Source organism: Mobula birostris, chromosome 2, assembly GCF_030028105.1.
Source record: "Mobula birostris isolate sMobBir1 chromosome 2, sMobBir1.hap1, whole genome shotgun sequence".
In the NCBI taxonomy this organism is placed as follows: Eukaryota; Metazoa; Chordata; class Chondrichthyes; order Myliobatiformes; family Myliobatidae; genus Mobula; species Mobula birostris.
This window is the reverse complement of record NC_092371.1, coordinates 97166281-97183094: the sequence shown is the minus strand read 5'-3', so window position 1 is coordinate 97183094 and position 16814 is coordinate 97166281. Positions and strand designations below refer to the sequence as shown.

At 42.8% G+C, this 16814-nt stretch overlaps 1 protein-coding gene across 1 annotated transcript; it reads left to right on the top strand.

Annotated features, from left to right (window-relative positions):
* Nucleotides 1-3018: 3018 nt before the first annotated feature.
* On the top strand, nucleotides 3019-8001 carry LOC140188925 (immunoglobulin lambda-1 light chain-like). The gene is made up of 3 exons (XM_072245580.1): nucleotides 3019-3076; nucleotides 3168-3515; nucleotides 7679-8001. Exons 1-3 carry the CDS (start codon nucleotides 3028-3030, stop codon nucleotides 7999-8001), a joined length of 720 nt encoding a protein of 239 aa, XP_072101681.1. The 5' UTR covers nucleotides 3019-3027.
* The last annotated feature ends 8813 nt before the right edge of the window (nucleotides 8002-16814 follow it).

Sequence of the window (16814 nt, the reverse complement as noted above, 5' to 3'; positions counted from 1 at the left end):
ATCCGTTAGTCTCATGAGATGAGAACATGAATTTGCGCCTTGGAAGGTTTCCAGGGTGCGGCCTGGGCAAGGAAGACCAACAGTTGTATGGGGGACCAGCAGTTGCCCAAGCTGCAAGTCTCCCCTCTCCACGCCACCGATGTTTTCCAAGGGAAGGGCATTAGGACTCGTATAGCTTGGAACCGGTGTTGTCGCAGAGCAATCTGTGGTTAAGTGCCTTGCTCAAGGACAAACACGCTGTCTCAGCCAATGCTCGAACTAGCGATCTTCAGAACACTAGACGAACGCCTTAACCACTTGGCCACGTGCCAACACATATTTGGAATCATACTACAAAGTAAACAGATGGGTGAAAGTCTGTGAGGTGCTCATTAAATGTTTTGGAATATTTTAGAAGAACATGTTGTAGCGCCAACCAAAGAACATTAAGAAGGAATTAGGAGCGGAGATTCCATTTGAATCAGCCGCAATTTTATTAATTGGAAGATCAGGCTAGAGAGCCGAGGGGGCTACTTCGTTTGCAAAGTATGACGTGACAGAAGAATATTACTGAACAAGTAGGTTTTATTTTAATGAGGATCCATTTGATTCCTGGCCCCAGTCACCCTCAATGTCATGTGATTCCATACTTGCATCAAGAGAAGTGGCAATTCAAAATCGCAAATGATCTCCATATCCATGTGCCTACAGTGAAGCACATGGTAAATATCACATTATACTGGTTCATGTGTCATGTGCGCCAGTAGGTGGAAGTGTTGCATCATTTAATGCCCATATTTCATGTAAGACTTGAACTCATAAAATTCCAGCGACTGTGCACTGCATCAATTTCCCAAAATGGTTTCACTGAAGTCATTACTCTAGAATGAATGTTATCTTTAACAAACTGACATTCCCATACCGCAGCACTCAAATAAAAATGCTGATGAATTTACCGTTGCAGGATCTAACAACGGGTCATCATGGGTAAGTATGAAGGTTATGGGAATCTCGGAATCAATAGAAAACAGAAAACAGCGACGAAGAGCACCGGTAGGAAAAAATGGCTAATGAAAATCATGCAAATATCGGGAAATATTTCCGATCAAACACGAGCGACAATTGTTGCATCAGATATCTGGCGCTGCAGGATACAGGAAATTTTCCATTTAATACCGAACAGTGTTGCCGGACTCTAATAAAATAGGACACGCTAATCCAATCCTTTACTACTCTCTGTATTTTACGTCTCAACATCATACAAAATACAAAGCAATCAATCTAAGACCAGCGGCGTGTTGAGTCTCACTGAATCACTGCAAAGGGGAAACTACTGCTGAAAATCTGAATAATTATCCATCGATACTCGAAGTATCATGTTTACACTACAGCACTCTCTCCTTTCCGGCCACTCTGGTGAAACGCTGAACAGTTGCGTTGTCTGTCCACCATCACAAGCACTTCAGCTCATCGGTACAGTAAACACTTTGAATGCATTGTAATACTTAATCTTCAAGGCGTTTTACATTGACGTTGTAAACGTATAGCACGGAAGACGGGAAAGCTTTTACACGAGCAGTTTTACACAATATTCTGTTGATTATATTAATGATACTTTCCACTTCGGAGACGAGGGTGTAGAATAGCAGAAACATGAGGATGATTTTCCAAGATACATTCGGGAAATAGCAAGTCGGGATTGTTCAAACACCAACCTCCTCGCCTGTCTGTCTGCTCCGCTGCATCGATTTTACAAATCCTTCTTTGCCCTACAACTACTCTACTCTTTATAGGTTTAACTCTCGTTCAAGCAGGAGCTAAAAGAGGTAAAGGGACTTGCTGCAAAGTTCATACAGTGCTATCGCAGAGAGGGTACGTCAAAGAGACATTACTCAGATTCCTTCTAAGCTTTCCTCATAACATTTCTGTTTTCTCGCAATAATCAGTCTTTCTGTTTGCCTGTTGTATATTCATCGCTTCGTATTTCTGGACAGATGCAGACCTTCTTGCCCTGAGCTATTCGGGACCATGGCAACCTCAAGCTACAGTACTTCAGCCGTTTCTTCCCATTATGTCACACCGCCAGTATATTTCCCTTCTGGACATTTGTGTTGGGGGAAGGGAGTTTTAGGGTTGGATGGAAATGTGTAAATATCAGTCGACAGTGACCCTGTGAATCGGTGATGATATCACGTAAATTGCTAAATTTTCAAATTATTTTTATTGTTGTTACATTTACCGAGGTGCAGTGAACAGCTTAACTTGCAGGTCATTCATGCAGATCAGTTCATCAGTGCAATTTGACAGCACAGTGCGCAGAATAAAGTGTTACAGTTACAGAGAAAGTGCAGTGCAGGTAGACAGTAAGGTGCAAGGGCATAACGACGTAGATTGTGAGGTCAAGAGTCTATCTGATCTCAGTAGGGAAACATTCAGTGGTCACATAACAGAAAGATAGACGCTGTCTGTGAGCCTGGTGGTATGTGTCTTTAAGGCTTTTGGATCTTCTGCCCGATGGGATGAGGGAGAAGAGAGGATGTCGGTGATGGATGACGTCTTTGCTTATATTGGCTGCTTTGGCGAGGCAGTGAAAAGTGTATACAGTGTCCATAGTGAGGAGTTGGCTTCCGTGATGTGCTGAGCTCTATAAACAACTCTCTGTAGATACCATACCCAGCCGTGCTCCATCTAGACAGAATTCATCGATAAATTTGGTGAGGATCAAAGTTAGACTCCCGAGGAAGTAGTGGCGCCGGTGAGCGCTCTTTGCCCTGATATCTACGTGGTTGGACCAGGATGGGTTGTTGGTGATGTCCACTCCACGGAACTTGAATATCTCAACCCTCTCGACCTCAGCATCATTGACATAGTTGCCCCGCCTATTTCCTGAAATAAAGATCCAATTCGTTCGTGAGTAGAGATGTGCATGAATATATAGTTCAGTGACGTCGCATCTTCTACAGTTCTTAAGGAGCAGCTTCGAAACAGCCCTGAACAGGACTTGTGTCCGAAAGCTTTTGACTTCCGATTCGTCTTTTCTGCTTCACGATGGCTAAATGGGTCCAGGTTCTAGCCGCGCTTGTTTTCTGTTTGTTCAGTAAGTAGAATGCTTAATCTTTGCCAATACTGTCCTTTCTGCTGTGTATTTTACTTAAGGTTTTTAAATAATTGTTTGTTATTTTCGCCAGCTGCAAACGCGGAGATGACTTTGACTCAATCTCCGTCTGTATCGGCGTCTCCGGGTAGAACCGTGAAAATCATTTGTACCATGTCAGGGGGCAGCATCGGCAGCTACTACAGGAGCTGGTACATGCAGAAACCCGGCAGCGCCCCAGTGTTTGTGTTGTATGGAAGCTCCACGAGAGGATCAGGAATTCCAGATCGATTCACCGGTTCCACGGACTCATCGAGCAACCAAATGCTTTTAACCATCACCAACGTGCAATGGCAGGACGCCGCCGATTATTACTGTGGTGTCTGGGACAATAGCATATACAGATTCACCTTTGGGAGAGGAACCAGACTGAATTTCAACAGTAAGTTAATATTTGGTGGGCTGAGATCGCGTTTAAATTTTGTTTGTTATTTCTTTCGTTTGTACCTTGGAATAATGTTATCTGTTCTCCGAACCTGTTTACAGACCGCTTCCCATTGCAGCTCTACAATACCGCAGGCAGAAAGCTAGCACATATGCATCTTCTTTGCTTGGTAGTGTTACTTAATTTAGCTGAAAACTATTTTCTAAAAAACCTGAGTTCATTGAAGTAAGATTTTTTAAATAGCTTCGTGAATACATGCTACTTGCTGTTAGCGAGGTTTCCTTAGAAGTTTCCCAGGGAACAGAGAAGTGATTTATTAAAATATATTCACAACTGTGAGGTTTTCCATTAGATAGCAGAGGTAAGGTCGTGTTTAGAGCCAGCAAGTGCTTATATGAGGGATCTGAATGCCAATCGTCCTGAATGCATTTTGTTATTTTTTTTATTATTTATGCTAATATTACTATATTGTTGTGCTTGAGTTATATGTACAGTGTTGTGCACCTTGGTCTCCAAGAACGTTGCTATGTTTGACCATATACGTGTATACAGTTGACTGCCAATAAATTTTATCCTGAACCTGAAGCTTCATGGGGACAAGAGCAGAGCTGTGAATGTAAACGAATTGCAATAGAGAATTTCTACTTACATAAGATCTTAAAACAAAGGAGCAGGATTAGGAAATTCTACCTAACGGGTCTGCTCCGCCATTCGATCATCGCTGGTTTATTTTTTCTCAAACCCATTCTACTGTCTTCTCTCCGTAACTTTTGATGTCATTACTAATCAAGAAACTATAAAACGCCGTTTTAAAAATACCCAAAGACGTGGTCTTCACAGCCTCCTTTGGCAACATATTCCACAGATTCACCACTCTCAGGTCTAGACTCTCGCACTATAGGGAGTATCCTCCAACTTCCTCTCAATCTAGGTCTTTCAGTATTCGGTAAGATAAAATGAGATCCCCTCACATTTTTCTGAACTGCAGCGTGTACAGACTCAGGGCCATCAAATACTTTATACTTTAACTCTTTCATTTTCGGGAACATTCCTGTAAACCTCCTCTGGTCCCTCTCCAATGCCAGCACAAACTTTCTTAGATATGTAGCCCAAAACTGCTCACAATTCTCTAAATGTGGTCTGACAAATGTCTTTTGAAACCTTGGCATTGTCTCCTTGCTTTTACATTCCACTCATCTCAAAGTGAATACTAACCTTGCTCTTGCTTGCAAGTTAACAATTAGGGAATCTTGCACGAGGATTTTCAAATCCCCTTGCACCTCCGACTTCTTAATTCGGTCCTCGTTCAGAAAGAAGTCTGTACCTTTATTCCTTCTGCCATAGTGCACGACCATACTATTTCCTACACTGTATTCCATCTGCCATTCCTCTGCCCATTCTCCTGATCCGTCAAGATCCTTCTGGGGACTCCTACTACCTCAACACTGCCTGCTCCTCCACCTATCTTTGCATCATCCGCAAACGTGTCCACAAATCCATAAACCCGTCATTCAGATCATTAATTTTTAGCATGTGACGTAGTGGAGTCAACACGAATCCTTGCAGAACACCACTAGTCACCGGTAGCCAGCCAGAAAAGATTATCTTCACGCTTTTCTCCTGCCAGTCAGACAATGCTCCATCCTTGCTTGTACCTTTGCTGTAACATCATGTGCTCTTAACCTGTTAGGCAGCCTGATGAGTGACTCCTTCTCCATGGCCTTCCAAAAATCAAAGTTATCACCGTTCACTGGCTCTCATTTGTTTATCCTCCCTGGTATTTTCCCAAGGAATGTCAGCAAATTTGTCTACAAGTACCAATTGGCCTGAAATTTCGTCCTTACTAATGGATTCTAGCATCTTGGCAACAACTGACATCAGGGTAATTGGCCCGTAATTTCTTGTCTTTCGCCTTCCTCTCTTCCTAGAATGTGGACTAATATTTGTGATTTTCAAATCCTCCGGACCCATGGGCCCATTCTTGAAAGATGTTGCTAATGCCTCCATGATCTATCCAGCTACTGCCTTCAAAATCCTGGAGTGTAGTCCTTCTAGCTTGGTGACCTATCTAACTTCAGACCTTTCAGCATCCCAAGCTCCTTCTCCTTCGTCATAGCAACTACTCTCACTTGTGTTTAATTTCCATCTATGCCTAATTTCGATCTCTGTTTGCTCAACTTGATCTTTTCACGTTTACTTTAGCTCCTCTTTTTCTAAACCTATTAACCGATCAAGATTCTGGTGCCCCGTTCTAGCTTCTCCCAAATTCGTCTTCATCACGACCCCATCCCAGAGCCCACCTCAGCCTCACCAGTTTGTTTGACCTTCTGCAACGTCTCAGTGTATGTGTCTCCGCTTTAATATCAAATTATCACTCGGCCCACCTTTTTGTTTGCATTTCAAAACTCTCCAGTGCCACAGTCCACTGAGTATTTGCTTCCTTCTAATTTTTGGATATCCAATCATTACAGTACTGAGTGATTTCTCCTTGAATAACCACTCTGAGGTCTGAAACACTGGAAAATCACTCTTTAACTTCTCTGTCTTGCCGCCGCGCTTTCCGTCGAGATGTGACAGTAAAATGATCTCTTTGTAAATTCTGTTCTGTAGTCTTGATATCTCATTGTGTGAATGGGTTCAACTTTTCAAATTTATGAAAAAAAATCATTATCAAAACCGTGACTAAGATATCCACATCCTTCTGGATCTCATAGTCCTCTGAGAGTGGTTATCGGGTTTTCTTTCAGTGTGTATTATCCCGGTCCAAACAACCCTTTCGGAATTAATTGTGGGACTAAAAACTAAAAAATCCATGTATACAACTTTAACTTGTATTATTTATTCCGATTAAAATATTTCCATGATTTTTAGCCATTCACATTCCCTCCTTTACTGCGGCGAATTGTTGCATCTCCGAGGAGGAGAGACAAAGGCACAGTATGTCAATCAAATCCACTGCCTCATTTCTTGATTTTTACGTAAAAATAGCTGCGACGACATTTCGGAGTTTTGCCACGCGCTCTTCCAAATCTCTTTCGGGGTTTCTTGTTGGTTCTATGATTCCTGTCTTTACGATTTTAACATCATGGAACATGTCAATAATCTGTCACGATATTAACTATAGGATGATTACATCAGATTGGATCAGGGTATCGCGGGATGTATATAGTATATCTTATGTATATTGGAGAGTATTTCATGATGAAGCGCAGAACTCTTGGCACTGGCTTGGGTTAACAGCAATGCACACTGGCTGTCAATTCCAAGTAATTCAGTCTCAGAAATTTCTTCTTTCCTCTGAGTGATGCTAGAGTAATTGGATTTCGTGACTCATCTTTCATGATAACGTGCATTAGCATTTCGTATTGAATTAATCACGCAAAGGCAAAGCTGGGGTCGGCTGGTCATTCAACGGTATGGTGACATATCCTAAACCTAAACGGCAAAACTTGCTACCGTTGAAATCTGTACCTCATATTCTACCTCGGCCTTAGAACAATTGGCTCAACCTCTGAAATCCAAGTCCACAACAGGACAAAACACATTTAAGAGTAATATTATTTTCTTTGATCTGCAAAGCAAAACTACTCCAGGTATATCAATGCATGTGTGAATTGTGACTTAAAGCGATCGAAATTTCGGACGAACTCTCTTCAGCAATCTCGATATATTGAAATTTGGATTAAACATCAGCATGTTTGCCAGGGAATTAAACACTGACGTTCATGGGTTTCTTGGCTTTCATGATCTCAGTGCCTGAATTCGCCTTGCAGTAGAAGCGGTGGTTCTGAGTTGCAGTTACGATAACGATGCGGGAAGCAATGCAGCCGAATAGATGGGTTCTGTACGCTATTGTCCAGAAGCCTGTACAATCGGATTTTGTTTTCCCATTCCATCGGAATTCGTTATTTCATTGCTTTGAATTTTGCTGTTCTTTAAAAATCCTTCTCTTTCTTTTACATTGTAGCTATTTCTAATGGCCATGATGTTTTTTGGCTTTGATGTCTTTGTGGAAGATCAAAATGCGTTAATGAGATTCAGTTGTGTCCGCGTTCTGACTTTTACGGTTGTAAAATCGCAAATACAAAAAAAAAGACAAAGTTTGATTCCAATTTATATCAATTAATAATTCATTTCCCTGCACTTCTTTCTACTTACAGATCCGCGAAAACCCGCTGTATCCGTTCTCCGACCGTCTGCGGAGGAAATTCAGGGACAGGGCACCGCCACCCTGGTGTGTTTGGTGAGCGGGTTTAATCCGGCTGCTGTGAATATCGAGTGGACGGTGGACGGCAGTACGAGAAGGAATGGCGTTGAGACCAGCCGGATCCAGCAGGACAAGGACAACACGTTCAGTGCGAGCAGTTACCTGACTCTGCCAGCCTCAGACTGGAACTCACACGAGCATTACTCCTGTGTGGTTAAACACGAGTCTCAGGCAACCCCATTTCAAACAAACATCGCGCGATCCAGCTGTATGTAATACAATATGTTTATACGCTGATTCTTTAAAATAAAACAAATGAATTTCATGTTCAGATATTACATTTTCTATTGTAGCTGACACATTTTTCCATCGGCAGAAAATATGCATTGCGTCCTGCTGGGCATTCTTAAATTGAATTCATTCTGAAATTAATAATATCAATGTAATTTTATCCCACAGTAATTAAAATCTACCCAATCTACAGTGGCGTTTTGCCTTTTTCAATATGTCGGACAAGAGCATCATTTTTCAAAAGTTTGCTTAGATAGTGAGGATGATCAAACTTTGGAACTCAATTAAATAAAATAGACAATGTCGTTTTAACGTTGTGGTAGTTCTTGAGCAGATTTTCCACCTGAACTAACCGTAATCACTATGGCTACATCAGGACAAGTGGGGTAATTAATTGTCAGCGAAATTTCCATATATATTAAAAGAAATCCTGATATTGCCTTTATTTAAACATCGTAGGCATATTAGATTTCCAATTTCAGCATTGTATTGTTCATGGAAATAGTCTTTCTACAGCTGGTCATATTCAGGGGGACAAAGGCTTGTGAACCCTATGTAAGCAGCGGCGCAGAAAGAGTAGCACTTAGAGTTCAAACTAATTACATTTTTGCTCAAGTGTTCTTCAGAACTGCAGGTTTCATTTGAGGTGATTTCGGCTTACGGTACATAACAACCCATATTTCAAACTTATAACCATGTAAATAACCATATAACAATTACAGCGCGGAAACAGGGCATCTCGGCCCTCCTAGTCCGTGCCAAACTCTTACTCTCACCTAGACCCACCGACCTGCACTCGGTCCATAACCCTCCATTCCTTTCCTGTCCATTTGTCTACCCAATTAAACTTCAAACGACAACATCGAACCTGCCTCAACCACTTCTGCTGGAGGCTCGTTCAAAACAGCCACCACTCTCTGAGTAAAGAAGTTCCCCCTCATGTTACCCCTAAACATCTTGAACATTGCAAATGGAGTCCAAAGCATTTATAGTAAATACAGTCTGACGGTGGATGATTATCTAAAGCTATTTCGGGTTTCACGTCAGTGAAGCACCGAAGATAGCGCAGCGACATTTGTACATCAGTTTGTAGAATTGATATAATGATTTATAGACCAGTGAGCCTTACGTCAGTGGTGGGAAAGCTGTTGGAAAAGATTCTTAGAGATAGGATCTACAGACATTTAGAGAATCATGGTCTGATCAGGGACAGTCAGCATGGCTTTGTGAAGGGCAGAGTGTGTCTCACAAGCCTGATAGAGTTCTTTGAGGAGGTGACCAGGCATATAGATGAGGGTAGTGCAGTTGGTGTGATCTATATGGATTTTAGTAAGGCATTTCACAAGGTTCCACACGGTAGGCTTATTCAGAAAGTCAGAAGGCATGAGATCCAGGGAAGTTTGGCCAGGTGGATTCGGAATTGACTGGCTTTCAGAAAGCAGAGGGTCGGGGTGGAGGGAGTACATTCGGATTGGAGGGTTATGACTAGTGGTGTCCCACAAGGATCGGTTCTGGGACCTCTCCTTTTCCTGATTTTTATTAACGACCTGGATGTGGGGGTAGAAGGGTGGGTTGGCAAGTTTGCAGATGACTCAAAAGTTGGTGGTGTTGTGGATAGTGTAGAGGATTGTCGAAGACTGCAGAGAGATATTGATAGGTTGCAGAAGTGGGCTGAGAACTGGCAGATGGAGTTCAACCCGGAGAAGTGTGAGGTGGTACACTTTGGAAGGACAAACTCCAAGGCAGAGTACAAAGTAAATGGCCGGATACCTGGTAGTGTGGAGGAGCAGAGGGATCTGGGGGTACATGTCAACAGATCCCTGAAAGTTGCCTCACAGGTAGATAGGGTAGTTAAGAAAGCTTATGGGGTGTTAGCTTTCATAAGTCGAGGGATAGAGTTTAAGAGTCGCGATGTAATGATGAAGCTCTATAAAACTCTGGTTAGGCCACACTTGGAGTACTGTGTCCAGTTCTGGTCGCCTCACTATAGGAAGGATGTGGAAGCATTGGAATAGGTACAGTGGAGATTTACCAGGTTGCTGCCTGGTTTAGAGAGTATGAATTATGATCAGAGATTAAGGGAGCTACGGCTTTACTCTTCAGAGAGAAGGAGGATGATAGGAGACATGATAGAGCTATACAAGATATTAAGAGGAATAGATAGAGTGGATAGCCAGCGGCTTTTCACCACGGCACCACTGCTCAATACGAGTGGACATGGCATTAAGGTAAGAGGTGGGAAGTTCAAGGGGGATGTTAGAGGAAGGTTTTTTACTCAGAGAGTGGTTGGTGCGTGAAATACACTGCCTGAGTCAGTGGTGGAGGCAGATACACTAGTAAAATTTAAGAGACTACTAGACAGGTATATGGAGGAATTTAAGGTGGGGGTTATATGGGAGGCAGGGTTTAGGGTCTGCACCACAATGTGGGCTAAAGGGCCTTTAATGTGCTGTATTATTCCATGTTCTGTGTTCTATAGCTTTCAGTATGAAATGTAGAGCACTTTGGCCATCGTAGGTAGGTCGCGAAAACGGTATCCTAAACATAAAATAAACGACTTTCAGTCCAATAAATAACGTAAAATATAAGGTTCATGCAGATGAGAATACGGATTGTAGTCATGTCTTTCTAACTGGTTATACAAGTGCCTTTATCTCGATAAGAAAAGAACAGCAAGAGCAAGTTTGCAAACAATTATTAAAATTCATAAAAGGGTTATTGTATTTGGGAAAATAATATTACGTTGTCTTCATTAATCACTCTAGACTGAGGCCGTTGGACTTGCCTTCTCTGAATATGGAAGGTCGATATCCTTGGCCTAAGGCGTTCCCTGTATCTTTTTTTACAGCTGCACAGGCCAAGCATTGTTCTGAGCAGGACATGCTTACGCGGCCTCTGAACTGCGCAGTACTTTAAAATCATATTATATCAAAGAAAATTCCAGTTGCGCGTCAACAAAGACTATGTGCGCGAAGCATTTCAGTTACCGCACGACAGGTGGACGAATGCAGTTTGTGTGGCAGATCGTACGATAAAATGACTAGAATACAGCCCGTCCTTCGAACTGTACTTGAAGATTTTCGTCAAAGGGCCTGGCTGATTTCAAACTATCAAACATTCATTCAACATTTCTGATCTTTTTCTGTCATTCAGACACGTTTAAAATCCTTAAGATACATTTAACAATTAAAAAATCAAACAGTAACTAAATTTTTAAACGATTTAAAGAAAAATAAACAGGAATGGATAAAATCTAATGTATGCATGGCTTCCTTTTTTATCTAACATCTTCACAATCGCATTCAAGCGTATGGCCCGAAGGAAAAGTCAAATAGTGCAGTAAGTTCCAACTCCATTGCTCAACACTTGGAGCGTCAGGAAATAGAACCGATGGGTAATGCAGATGGAGCTCGGGCAGCTGGATTGAATTCTCCCAGTAACAATATCGAAAAGTGTTGGCATTTCCATGAAAAAAATGACAGCCGATCCAAATCCTTTTGGGGATGGATCACAGGAGCATTTTCCTTAACAATACATTTCAGGCTGTGGGTCAGCTCATAGATTTAGCTTCCCGCATAAGGGAGAGGTAATATATGCATAGAAATATGTAAATAGACGCTGTTAGTATGAAAGCAAAGAAAAGCCTTTTGCCCACGATGTTGTGCCGACCTTTTAACTTAATCCAAAATCAGTCTAACCATTCCCTCCCACGTAATCCGCCATTTTTCTTTCCTCCATTGGCCTAAGAGTTTCTTAAATGTGTGAAGAAGTTTTTTCCTCATCTCGGTCCTAAAAGGCTTCCCCTTTATCCACAAACTGTAACCCCGCGTTCTGCACTTCCCCAACATCGGGAACAAACTTCCCGCATCTAGCCTGCCCAATGCCTTAGGATTTTATACGTTTCAATAAGATCCCCCTTCAATCTTCTAAATTCCAACGAGTATAAGCCTAGTCGATCCAGTCTTTCATCAATTGAAAGTCCTGCCATCCCAGGAATCAATCTGGTGCACCTTCTTTGTACTCCCTTCTATGGCAAGGATGTCTTTCCTCAGATTAGGGGACCAAAACTGCACACAATACTCCAGGTGTGGTCTCACCAAGTTCTTGTACAACTGCAGTAGTACCTCCCTGCTCCTGTACTCGAATCCTCTTGCTTTGAATGCTAGCATCCCATTCGCCTTTTTCACTGCCTGCTGTACCTGCATGCCCACTTTCAATGACTGGTGTATAATGACACCCAGTTCTCTTTGCACCTCCCCTTTTCCCAATCAGCCACCATTCAGATAGTAATCTGTTTTCCTGTTTTTGCCACCGAAGTGGATAACCTCACATTTATCCACATTAAATTGCATCTGCCATGAATTTGCCCACTCACCTAACCTATCCAAGTCACCCTGCGTCCTCTTAGCATCTTCCTCACAGCTAACACTGCCGCCCAGCTTCGTGTCATCCGCAAACTTGGAGATGCTGCATTTAATTCCCTCATCCAAGTCATTAATATATATTGTACAGAACTGGGGTCCCAGCACTGAGCCTTGCGGTACCCCACTAGTCACTGCCTGCCATTCTAAAAAGGTCCCGTTTATTCCCACTCTTTGCCTCCTGTCTGCCAACCAATTCTCTATCCACATCAATACCTTACCCCCAATACCGTGTGCTTTAAGTTTGCACACTAATCTCCTGTGTGGGGCCTTGTCAAAAGCCTTTTGAAAATCCAAATATACCACATCCACTGGTACTCTTTCAATTTTGTTGACATCTTTGCTGAAGGTAGGAAGGTGTCCCAAGCAGCACACAATATAGGAACGACTTACTAACATCCATGTACGTCACATCTACCGCTCTACTTTTATCAATTTGTTGAGTCACTTTCCCGAAAAAGTCAATCAGGTTCGTGAGACCTGAACTGTAACTCACAAAGCCGTGTTGTATGTAATCAGAGTATGCTTCTCCAAATGCTCCCAGATCCTGCCTTTAAGAATCATTTTCAAAGTTTGACCACCACTGACATGATGCTCACTGGTCTATAATTCCCAGGGTTATCTCTAATCCCTTTCTTCAACAAAGTTATAACGTTTGAGACCCTCCAATCTTCTGGTACATTTCCAGTGGCTACTGACAGATATCACCAAGAGAGAACATTCCCTTCCCTCGCTTCCCATAGTAACCAGGGTATACCCCATTTGGCCTCAGGGGCTTATGTATTTTTTTCAAAAGTTCGAGAATATCCTCTTTCTTACCGTCACATGTTCTATACATGTCAGCCTGTTTTATGCTGTCCATACGCAAGTGGTGAATACTGAAGAAAACTATTCATTAAATACCTCCTCAATCTCCTCCGACTCCAAGCACATGGTTCCTTTTGTTTTACTCAATCTATTCATCCCTCTGTTCTTCGCCTTCCTGTAGAGCGTCTTGAGGTTTTCCTTAATCATACTAGCCAATCCCTCCTAGCTCACCTAAATCCATTCCTCAGCTCCTTCCTAACTACTTTGTATCTGTCTAGAGCCCTATCTGATCTTTGCTTCATAAACATTAAGTGATCTTCTTTTATCCTCTTGACGGGATGCTTCACATCTCTTGTCAACCATGCTTCCTTCAGACTACCATCTATGTCCAATTGGGAGAACCCTACCCAGATCCCCATTCGTGCTCCCTACACAACGTCCACATTCCCATCTTCATTTCCCGGCGTACATTAGTTCCCAATTTCTGCTCACAAGTTCCTGCCTAACAGCATCATAATTCCCTCTCCTTCAATGCCGTCTGCTCTTATCCCTCTCCAAGGCTATGGTAAATCAGGGAGTTGTGATCACCCACGAGCAATCTGACACCTGACCTGTTCTATTGGCTAGCTCTAGATCCAGTAAGGCCTCTCTTCTAGTTGGCCTATCCACATATTCAGGAATCCTTCTTGGGCGCACCTATCAAATTCTGTCCTGTCCAAATCTTTTGCATGTAGGCTGTGCCAATCATTATTAGAGAAATGTGTGTGTTTGCAACTTTCTAAAATCGACCTGCCGACCTATTCCTCGATGTTCCTGTTGGGGCTGGGGTGCGCTGCAGAACACTCCCAGTGATTACAACCGCTCTTATTTCTGATCCCACCCACAGTGACTCCATAAACAATCTCTCCACGACATCCTACCTTTCTGTAGCTGCGATACTCTCCCTGATTGGCAATGCCACTCCTCCACATCTTTTAACTGCCTCCCCGTCTTTCTTTGAAATATCTAAACCTGGGAACATCCAAGAGCTATTGCTGCCTCTGTAATGGTTTATATTGTGGATCGGAAATGAGATCATTTCTTCCAAAACTAAGAAGTCATATGCATGTTATAAAAACGCAAACAGCAGGAATTCTGCAGATGCTGGAAATTCAAGCAACACACATCAAAGTTGCTGGTGAACGCAGCAGGCCAGGCAGCATCTTTAGGAAGAGGTACAGTCGACGTTTCAGGCCGAGACCCTTCGTCAGGACTAACTGAAGGAAGAGTTAGTAAGAGATTTGAAAGTGGAGGGGGAGGGGGAGATCCAAAATGATGGGAGAAGACAGGAGAGGGAGAGATGGAGCCAAGAGCTGGACAGGTGATTGGCAAAGGGGATATGAGAGGATCATGGGTCAGGAGGTCCAGGGAGAAAGACAAGGGGAGGGGGGAACCCAGAGGATATTAGTCCTGACGAAGGGTCTCGGCCTGAAACGTGCGTTCTCCAGCAACGTTGATGTGTGTTGTCATATGCTTGTTATTATCGCTTTCCAGAATAATGCAAGGTCGGTAGCTTTCGTCATCAGCTCGGCCATTATATAATCGCTTGTATGCTCATCCCTTCATTAGAGACACTTATTAGAAATCGCAGGAATTTCAGTCAATATTTGAATCTGCCTTTCGCAGGAACGCCGAGATTAACTGTCCTTTTACATCTGCGTACTGTAACGCGTTAGTGAATGATAAAACCGTCTCTAACTACAGCTCCTCCGGGAATGGAGTTCTCTGTCTGTCTAGGTTAAGGAAGCGGGGAGAACACTTGAGTGAGGGCAGAATAATAGGTGATAACGTACTGGCATGGATAGAAAACTGATTGCCTGGCAAAAACTGAAGTGCAGACATAAAGAGACGATTCTCTAGAATGATATATCTAAGATTCTGTGAAAGACTTCAGATCCTTCCAGTTCACTGATGACAAGAAGACAAATAGGTAATTAAATTGCGAAAAGGAAGTCAAAAAGCTCCAGAGGAATATTGAGACTCTGAATGGGTGAGCTATGGGTAATGTTTCTAGAGTGCAGAAAAAACCCAAGAATTCAAATACAGAAATAATATAGAAACCGAGAAACATAGAAAATAGGTGCAGGAGTAGGCCATTCGGCCCTTCGAGCCAGCACCGCCATTCAGTATGATCATGGCTGATCATCCAACTCAGAACCCTGTACCTGCTGTGAGGGAATCCAGGAATACCCCTATTAACTGATTGAAGAGAGAGAGATAGTTATTTATCACAGATGGTTTGTTTTGAAAAGAGAGAGAGAGACGAAGATTGACGGTTGGACTGTCACGTTAGGGCACGGGAGGTAGCTTTGGATTTTTACTTTGGAGACAGCACCGAGCAGCTCGAAAGTTGCAATGGTGACCGACAGCACATTATTGCTGTTACTTTCAAGAGCAGATCTGCTTGCTGGGATTCTTTGAATGACAGGTGATGCTCAGCACGGTGAGAGAAATAGGAGGTCAGATGATACAGACCTGACACACATGATCTGGACACGGAACAAGCATTGTTGTGCCCGCAGAAAAAGTGGGTTTTGGAGGATCGATCAGGCGGATCGATCCAATTGCTCCACCAGTGAAGGAGAAAGGGTTGACTGGTGGGGAGCTGTCTATGTGTCCACCGTTGCCGTGGTGATAGCTCCACCACAGGAAAGCCGGTCCCCCTTGTTAAAGTCACAGTCGGTGACTTGTGAAGGATTTCGGACGACGACAAGAGGATCGACGGCATCAGTTCACCTGAAGACTCAACTCGCTCTCTCTCTCTCTCTCTCTCTCTCTCTCTCTCTCTCTCTCTCTCTCTCTCTCTCTCCCCATCGCGATTCAACTAAATACCACGAACAGAACTGAACTGAACTGAACTTTACTCAACATCGTAAGACTGTGCTGTATCTTTTTACCCTCGACTTGAAGAAGCTTGGTTTTTCATACGTATATTTCCACACTGATTGATTTACTTACTTACATATATAATCATTGCTAACCTGGTTGATTTATTTACATTCATATTAATGTATTGCGTAGTTACTAATAAATATTATTAGTTTATAACAAAAGTAGACTCCAAAGTGCTTTCCATCTCTGCTGGTTCTTTATTCCCGTCACGGGGTACGTGACACTGCCTTCACTCCATACCCCCTGATCCCTTTAGCCACAAGGGCCATATCTAAGTCCCTCTTAAATATAGCCAATGAACTGGCCTCAACTGTTTCCTGTAGCAGAGAATTTCACAGATTCACCACTCTCTGTGTGAAGAAGTTTTTCCTCATCTCGGTCCTAAAAGGTTTCCCCTTTATCCTGAAACTGTGACCCCTCGTTCTGGTCTTCCCCAACATCGGGAACAATCGTCCTACATCAAGCCTGTCCAATCCCTTTAGAATTTTATACGTTTCAATAAGATCCTCCCTCAATCTTCTAAATTCCAACGAGTATAAGCCTAGTCAATCCAGTCTTTCATCATATGAAAGTCCTGCCATCCCAGGAATCAATCTGGTGAACCTTCTTTGTACTCCCTCTATGGCAAGAATGTCTTTC